The 9,444-nt window shown below is 40.5% G+C and overlaps 1 protein-coding gene across 1 annotated transcript in view; it reads left to right on the top strand.

Moving 5' to 3' along the window:
* The window catches only part of LOC111154234 (MALT1 paracaspase), a 59,031-nt gene extending 50,289 nt beyond the window's left edge, over positions 1-8,742 (top strand). The window contains exons 14-17 of the mRNA XM_022513714.1: positions 2,641-2,790; positions 5,779-5,936; positions 6,425-6,550; positions 7,613-8,742. Coding sequence (XP_022369422.1) covers positions 2,641-2,790; positions 5,779-5,936; positions 6,425-6,550; positions 7,613-8,053 — 875 coding nt within the window. The 3' untranslated portion in view covers positions 8,054-8,742. The remainder of the gene's footprint in view (positions 1-2,640; positions 2,791-5,778; positions 5,937-6,424; positions 6,551-7,612) is intronic.
* Positions 8,743-9,444: the final 702 nt, after the last annotated feature.

The following is a 9,444-nucleotide window of genomic DNA, read 5'->3' as shown; positions in this document are numbered from 1 at the left end:
ATCACAAGTAGGCAGAGAGGCAGGCAGAGAGAGAGGAAGGAAAGCAGGCTCCCCGCTGAGCAGAGAGCCGGATTCGGGGCTCGATCCCAGGACGCTGAGTTCATGACCTGAGCCGAAGGCAGAGGCTTTAACCCATTGAGCCACCCAGGCGCCCCCTGGAGTTAGTATTTTTTTTTTAAGATTATTTATTTTATTCATGAGAGACAGAAAGAGAGAGGCAGAGGAAGAAGCAGGCTCTCCACAGAGCAGGGAGCCCGATGTGGTACTCGATCCCAGGACCCTGGGATCACGATCTGAGCCGAAGGCAGACGCTTAACTGACTGAGCTACCCAGGCGCCCCAGTATTTATTTTTATAAAGCAATTTTTTTCTAGAACATTCAGCAACACTCGTGTTTGATTCCTTCCTCCCTCCTCCTCTCCCTGGTGACTGAGCTTTGTGCCATCTGTGCAGCATGACTCGAGCTACAAGGCTTGTCCCAGGCAAGACTGAAATCAGTGAAGTTTCATTCTCAGAGCTCTGTACCTCGTTTGTGCCTCATGCTTGGTGCATGGCCTTGTCGGCTTGTTTGCAGAAAAACTTGTCCAGAGAACATCCTCTCTCAGGATCAAACTGATCCAGTTTTGCAGAAATTTTGACACTTGGGTGGAAAAGGCTGGGTTCTTTTTTTTTTTTTTTAATGGACTTAATGGTTTTTAAATTCTGCTTTCAGGACATGACCCTAGAGGGCTCACATCATGTCTTCCATTTCCTTGTGTTCCCTTTCCTACTCAGCATAATGTTATGCTCCTGTCAGGGGCCAAGCCATACATATAGATTGCTAGTAGATTGCCAGGTGTTTTTTGAAATGCCATTTTAGAAGCCATGCCAAAAGGCAATCCTTTTACAAACCAGCCCATGAGAAACGGAGTTTCAAGGGTGTTCTAAAGATGGCAGGTGGAGTATAAGATATGTGAGTGTTTCACTAAGAGCCATGAGTCACCTTTGTTTATTTTGATGTTTTTATCAGTGTAGATCTTTTAGCTAGATCACCTGACTTAACCACTTTCCCATTTAACATAGACAACCAGAGCTTTGACCTCCTCCCACCATCCTGCTTCAACCGGAAAAGTTCTGCTTTTATCTGGTTTTTATATTTGGCTTCTATTTAAGAATAGATTCTTCTGTTTAGCAATCTTAGTTTTGCCTCTTTTTTTTCCAGATAAGTAATGACATATCAAAGACCAGATATTATTACTTTATAACTTTATTTATTAATAATAATACATACAGAAGTAAGAGAAACTATAATTTTGTTCATATTAAAGAATATGATATATATGGCTTTATAAATTTAAATTGACATTTATCAGTAGTCACAAGTCTTTGCCTGAAACATGTTAATGAAATGGAGCATGCATATAGGATAACAGTTTTGTTAAGTTCAAAACCTCAAACATTAAGGGCACCTGGTGGCTCAGTCAGTTAAGCGTCTGCCTCTAGCTTACATCATGATCCTGAGATCAAACCCCACATTGGGCTCCCTGCTTGGCGGGGACCCTGGTTCTCCCTCTTGTCCCCGGCTCATGCTCTCTATTGCTATCTCTGTCTCTCTCTCAAATAAATAAATAAAATCTTTAAAAAAAACAACCCTAAAACATTAGCATAAACTACTTACCAATGCCTGTGCGTGAGTGAAATTAAGATAGGCATGGGAATATATGTACTACATTGAGCAATGGTTATTTTGAGTCGGAGGAGAAGAATGGTGGTACTTTAACCATATCAGTAGTTGTAACACATTATTTCCTTGCTTAAAAATAAAGCTGTCTGAGGTAAAGATGGGCATGAAATCTTACCTTTGGCATAGTTAAGTAGTCATTTGTTTACTAAATACATGTATTTCTCAACAGAGTGTAGACATAAAGTTATCATGGCTGCCCTTTCAGTAAAGAAATGTACTTTCAGGGGCGCCTGGGTGGCTCAGTGGGTTAAAGCCTCTGCCTTCGGCTCAGGTCATGATCCCAGGGTCCTGGGATCGAGCCCCACATCGGGCTCTCTGCTCAGCAGAGAGCCTGCTTCCTCCTCTCTCTCTCTCTCTCTCTCTGCCTGCCTCTCAGCCTACTTGTGATCTCTGTCTGTCAAATAAATAAAATCTTTAAAAAAAAAAAAAAGAAAGAAAAGAAATGTACTTTCAGGGGCGCCTGGGCGGCTCAGTCATTAAGCATCTGCCTTCAGCTCAGGTCATGATCCCAGGGTCCTGGGATCAAGCCCTGCATTGGGCTCCCTGAAGGGAGCCTGCTTCTCTCTCTCTCTCTCCCTCTGCCCTTCCCTCCACTTCTTCTCTCTCTCTCAAATAAATAAAAATCTTTGAAGGAAGGACTTTCAATTCTTTGTGAATTTTAAGGCTTAGAATATTAGGGATATGATAATAGAATTATAGAAGATAAAAGCTAAAAGGGGATCTTCAGAAGTTTCCTGGCCTAATATTTTTCTCCGTTTCTCATTACTTGGAACCGTGCCGGGCACATAATAGGTGACAGTGAAATAGCTGTCAAGTGAGTGATACTGAGAACATAACTGGATTTGCTGGAGAGTTCTTGACCTACATATTTAAAACATGAAAAGATTGTGGTCTTAATACTTATTTCTTATCTTTTAGATATGGGTAAATGTCACCTCACCAAAGGCAAACAGGCTCTAGAGATTCGGAGTAGCTTGTCTGAAAAGAGAGCGCTCACTGACCCAATCCAGGGAACAGCGTATTCTGCGGAGTCTCTGGTGCGGAATCTGCAGTGGGCCAAAGCACACGGTATGGTGAAGCCTGGTCCTTATGAGGTTTTCCTACACTATGCTGTATTAAATCGTGAAGGAGGTTTTTTCCCTTCTGGATAGTTTTCCTCTCGATTTTGTAGTGAAAGTATTTTAACCTGGTAGGCAAGCCCAAAACTAAACAACTTATCTAATATACAGCCCCTTGGATTTTCTTAAATTGTGAGCTGTTGGAAGTGTGCCGTTTGAAAAATCAGACAGGCCTGGGTTCTGATCTTGTCTCTACCACTTGATAAACTTGTTATCTATAAATGGGGGGTGAGAACTGATACTTGGGAGGGCTGTTGGTTATTGGATGCGATTGCACATGCGAAGAAACGAGCGTGCTGGTCAGTAAATACTATATGCTCCTCGGTGTTACTGAGAATTCTCTCCCTGCAACTCTTGCATCAGCGAGTCAGCGCAAGATAAGAGACAGTGAGAGGGAAATCCTATCTATAACTTAATTACCTTTGGTAATTCTAGGTGATTTAGTGAAAAGGTGAGTTTAAATTATTGACTGAACTAAAAATGTTTAATTTGCTGTGAGTCCTAAATATCTGTATGGTGAATCCCTTGTTGTAGATAAGTGAAAATTATATTTGGTGAATTTCTGTGTAAGAGTCTATTTTTCATAGTAGTCTGTTCTCTGAAATAGACTTTTGGCTAAATATTTTAAAGCACTTTAAAATATAAAATGTCGTAAATGTATTGTCTTGGCTTTCCAGATAATTGGATAAGTAATTGAAATTGATTCTTTTCCTTTAAAAAAAGCTCTAAACAACAACAATAACAAAATCATGGTGATAAGGATCAACAGTAAAAAAAAAAACTTTTATGGGGACGCCTGGGTGGCTCAGTTGGTTGAGCAGCTGCCTTCCGGCTCAGGTCATGATCCCAGCGTCCTGGGATCGAGTCCCACATCGGGCTCCTTGCTCGGCGGGGAGCCTGCTTCTCCCTCTGCCTCTGCCGGCCATTCTGTCTGCCTGTGCTCTCTCTCTCTCCCTCTCTCTCTGACAAATAAATAAAATCTTTAAAAAAAAGAAAAAAGAAAAAAAACTTTTATGAAATGAAATGAAGGGAGCATCTCTTTACTTAGTGGAAAAGCTGCTGCCCAATTCATGAATTGCCTAATAAAGTCAATTAGATCTTCAAATTTAAAAAAAAAGAAAGAAAGAAACTTTATACGTGAGCTGGTCCAATATTTTTCTCTGTTTGCTGATTACTTTGAACCATGCATGGTACATAGTATATGTTCAGTAAAAGTAGTTGTTGAGTGAGGGAGTGAATGGGTGATACTCAGAACAGAACCACATTTACACCAGAGTTCTTGGCCTAAATATTTAAAACATAATGAAAAGATTCTGGTCTTAAAATAATACTGATTTCTTGTCTTGTAGATATAGGTAAATATCTCCTTACCAAGGCAAACAGGCTCTGGAGCTGTAGTTTGTCTGGAAAGAGAGCACTTTTTTTTTTGGTAACAGATTTGGTATTTTTTATGTTAAAGAGCTCATGCAAAATGGTAAAAGAAGAAACATTAAGACTCCCTCAATTAATCATCAAAAGATGCAAATTTAGGGCGCCTGGGTGGCTCAGTGGGTTAAGCCGCTGCCTTCGGCTCAGGTCATGATCTCAGGGTCCTGGGATCGAGTCCCGCATCGGGCTCTCTGCTCAGTGGGGAGCCTGCTTCCTCCTCTCTCTCTGCCTGCCTCTCTGCCTACTTGTGATCTCTCTCTGTCAAATAAATAAATAAATAAAATATTAAAAAAAAAAAAGATGCAAATTTAGCCTATACAATTTGAGAATATATTAATAATTAAGAAACAAATATGGAAAGTAATAAACTTAAGTAGTAATTAGAGAAAATAAAATTAGAACTATGATAGAGTAGTTTTTCCTTTTTAATCCCATCAACTAGGTAAACACTTTGAAAATTAATATTACTTCATTTTGGAAATGTATGGTGAGATCTATGTAAATGTATGTAAATATATGTAAATATTATATGTAAATGAGAGTATCACGTATGAGAAACCATCAAGCAGCTGTATCTAATAATCCTAAAGCATTAAGTACATATATATAAGAAATATTGACTATGATAGAAAAATAATAAAACCCAGAAATATTATGGGTATTCAAGAGTACTGGATTTGTTCACAGTAACAAATAGTCAGTGATATTATGCTTTATTAAAAACTATTTTCTTTTTTATTTTTTCAGATATTTTTATTTACTTATTTGACAGAGAGAGAGATCACAAATAGGTAGAGAGGCAGGCAAAGGTGGGGGGAAGCAGGCTCCCCACTGAGCAGAGGGTCCAATGTGGGGCTCAATCCAAGGACCCTAAGATTATGACCTAAACCAAAGGCAGAGGCTTAACCCACTGAGCCACCCGGTGCCTCTAAAAACTATTTTCAACGAAGATTGAGGCAACAGTGAAAATTTTTCTGCAATTCTGTGGATACTTTTAATTACCACTATAAAAATTACATATGCAGGGACACCTGGGTGGCTTAGTCATTAAGCGTCTACTTTCCACTCAGGTAATGATTCCAGGGTCCTTGGATCGAGCCCTGCATTGGGCTCCCTGCTCTGCAGGAAGTCTGCTTCTCCCTCTTCCACTCCCCTTCTTGTGTTCCCTCTCTCTCTGTGTGTCTCTCTGTCAAAAAAATAAATAAAATCTTTTTTTAAAAAATGACATATGCAGAGGGACAAGAACTGTAGGCTAGTAGTAAATGAAAGATTTTTATTTGCTTGATCAGCAAAACACGGGTTTTTGGGGTTTTTTTTCTTTCTGTAAGTGCATGCCTGGGTGTTTTTGTATCTTTGAATAACGTATTAGTTCTAGAACATTTTTAAGTGAAAGCAAAAGCTCTCCATGCATTTTGCCCCATAAAGAACAATTGTCTGTTGCTGAACAAAAAACTTACCAAAGGGCCCTTCAAGGGATTATTTGTAAGTTGTTCTTTCTGTTCTTTTTCAGAACTCCCAGAAAGTATGTGTCTTAAATTTCAGTGCGGCGTTCAGATTCAGTTAGGGTTTGCCGCCGAATTCTCCAATGTCATGATAATCTACACAAGCATAGTCCACAAGCCACCCGATGTCCTGATGTGCGATGCCTATGTCACCGATTTTCCTCTTGTAAGAACCCCCTTTCTTCTTTATTCAAAATAGCACAATATAGGGATGCCCGGGTGTCTCAGTGGGTTAAGCCTCTGCCTTCGGCTCAGGTCATGATCTCAGGGTCCTGGAATCGAGCCCCACATCGGGCTCTCTGCTCAGCAGGGAGCCTGCTTCCTCCTCTCTCTCTGCCTGCCTCTCTGCCTACTTGAGATCTCTGTCTGTCAAATAAATAAATAAAAATCTTTAAAAAAAAAAAAAAGATATTTTACTGCCATAGGGACGGAGCATCTGCCTTTGGCTCAGGTCACGATCCCAGGGTCCTGGGATTGAGCCCCGCCACAGGCTCCCCACTCAGAGGGGATCTGCTTCTGCCTCTCTCCGTCCTTCCCCCCTCTTTCTCTCTCTCTCTGAAATAAATAAAAGCTTTAAAAAAAAGATAGTTTACTGTCAGAGACAATGTTGTAACTCCAACTGATTTCATTAATAATGTCCGCTAATTTCCACAGGACTTAGATATTGATCCCAAAGATGCAAACAAAGGGACGCCTGAGGAAACGGGCAGCTACTTCGTGTCCAAGGATCTTCCCAAGCACTGCCTCTACACTAGGCTCAGCTCGCTGCAGAAATTAAAGGTTATTCCTTTTCCTGTTTATTAACTACTGACTTTGTGGAAGTGAAAAGTCATTGTGGCACATGGCAGTTGTGTTAGTTTATAGATAAGCTGCTTCATTGGGTATTAAATTGAGGTGTGGAGACACGATCCACAGTGAGTCTTCCAGTGACCCTTGTCATATTCTGTTCTGTCCCTGGTAATGGCCTGAGGATTTTTGCATGAGAGGATATGTGATTACTCTCCGCAGTTGAAAAGTTAGAGATTCAGAGCATAGTGTGCTTTTAAATACCTTTACATCTTCAAATAATCATTTCCTAGTAAAGGAACGAAAGACAGTTATCACCTTGTTCATAGCTAATCTACCTATAGTCTCCTTTGTCTTTGAAATAACCCTATAATCTGATTTGGTTATGCTTCTCCACCCAGGACTGTGGATTATTATTTCATGTTTTTTAAAACAGCTAAACTTTTAGCCTAGGTGTAAAGCCAGCTTTTTTCATTAAAGGATCATTCTCCAGGGGCACCTGGGTGGCTCAGTTGTTAAGCGTTTGCCTTCAGCTCAGGTCATGATGCCAGGGTCCTGGGATTGAGCCCCGCATTGGGCTTCCTGCTCTGCAGGAAACCTACTTCTCCCTCTCCCACTCCCCCTGCTTGTGTTCCCTCTCTCACTGTGTCTCTCTCTGTCAAATAAATAAAAATCTTAAAAAAAAAAAAAAAGGATCATTCCCTATCTCCACTAATAGGGCAGGGTAAGTTTTCTAAGCCCCACTGCTTAGAAAAATGCCTTTAAACTGTTCATCCGGAATACAGTCCAGAATCACGTGATTCTGGTAACTGCCAGTCGCAAGAACTAGAATTCTACCAGTTCAAAGTTCTGACTGAGGGAAATGGAAGGTGATTATAGCTGGCTTTTTTTAATACAGAGAAGATGTAAACAAGCCTTGAGGATTTGGAACCTGGGAAAGGGGAGTGAGAGTGGCTGTTGTTGTGTGATCACAGGTGTATTTGTATATGTCAGTAATACTCTAAGATCGGTACGCTTTCACAGTTGATAAAAATAATTCCTTCTTCTCCTTTTCAGGAACATCTGATCTTCACAGTCTGCCTGTCCTATCAGTACTCAGGCTTGGAAGATACCGTCGAGGAGAAGCAGGAGGTGAATGTGGGCAAACCCCTCATTGCCAAACTGGACATTCACCGAGGTTTGGGCAGGAAAACTTGCTTCCAAACGTGTATTATGTGTAACGGCCCTTACCAGACCGCGGCATCCACCTCAGCGGGAACCGGCCGTTACCCCTCATCTCAGGACTCATTCCCCGGTGTTTACCATTCGCACCTTGGTAACTCCAGTAACGTCTTGCCATCAGATGACTGTCGATGCAGCCGGATGGCAGATGCATTTATTTCAAGTCACCACACCCACCATTATCCATGCCAGTTCGGGAGGAGCAATGTGCCAGTGGAGACAACTGATGACATGCCATTCAATCTCTCTGAGGGACTCCGAATTTCTGAAAACTGACCTCCTTATTTTCGGAAGTTATCATAATTACTCGATGCCTCCAGTGCAACAGTACTGACGTGAAGAGAGGCATCATAAAAAAGTAAAACATGGATCTGTAGAGAGAGAAGATCTGTGATAGTATTTCATGGCAAACCCAGGACTTTGAAGTGTTGGAGTTACATTATTGACCGACGGACTTCCTCTTCATTCTCTTTTAAGAGTTGGTGAATTGGTTGACTTTTGTAAGAATGAAGAATGGTTGTGTATATGTTTATGTGTTTGTAACAAAAATATTTTCATTTTGAGCGCTGAAGTAAGAACAATGGGAATGGCATTGTAGAATAAGTCATTGTGTTATGAGAATCAGGAAAAAAAACATTGGTGATCATCGGGCTTAACCTAGTTTCATCACTGGGAGAAACAGATTGTGTTATCTTGTTTACATTAGTGCTGGCCCACTGCTGAGATCTCCAGATTTCTGTTCCAGTGTTTATCCCTCTATACGCTTCCTTTCTGACAGGTTCTGAGACAGGTGTTATGTTTGTAGGTGGATTTAAAGATAATATGTAAATACACATGTCTGTATATAATCTAGAAATGTACAAACTTTAATTTGTGATTATAGGACTTTACCGCAAGTGTCAATTAAGACGTTTGTATATAAATCTTATGTAGAACAGGCCGAAGTTTCTTGTTAAGGTCATGAAAGCACATGGAGAGATGATGCTATGTTTGTCTGTGTTAGAGCAAGACAGCAGGACATCGCTCTCTGGGTAATCTTGGCAGCTGACACTGGATATGTCTTCCTAGATAACATTTTCTTAACGAATTTAATCTTACCACCTTTCATCCTACCTAGAGCCTGTCAAAAAGGCAACTGCCAATAACAAAAATATTGAATTAGTAATTTTAAAGCATTCCACAAAGAAACTACCAGGCCCAGATAGCTTCACTGCTGTATTCTGCCAAACATTTCAAGAATTAGCACCAGTCCTTTGCAAACTCTCCCCAAAAATGGGAGGAGAAAGAACACTTCCCAACTCATTCTATGAAGCCAGTATTACCCTGATACAAAACCAAGTGAAGACATTCCAAGAAAACAACAGCTCGATACCTGTTATGAATGGAGAATCAAAAGTCATCAACAAAATACTAGCAAACTGAGTCTGGCAATATATAAAAAGGATTATACACCATGACCAAGTAAGATTTATCCCAGGAATGCAAGGTTTGTTTAACATCCAAAAATCAATGTCGTATGCAGACAATTCTCATTATTCCCAGTAGGTATAGTCTAGGAAGTCACTATGGATACTGAACTAGTGAATGCAGAGCCATTGCTCCTAGGGGAAGTGTTTGTATATTCATACCTCAAATAGACTATAATCTTAAATCCTGAAAACAGTTTA

Source organism: Enhydra lutris, unplaced genomic scaffold, assembly GCF_002288905.1.
Source record: "Enhydra lutris kenyoni isolate GAN:26980312 unplaced genomic scaffold, ASM228890v2 scaffoldscaffold36, whole genome shotgun sequence".
Lineage (NCBI taxonomy): Eukaryota > Metazoa > Chordata > Mammalia > Carnivora > Mustelidae > Enhydra > Enhydra lutris.
Note: the sequence above shows the minus strand (reverse complement) of the source record. Positions and strands in the feature narration are given on the sequence as shown.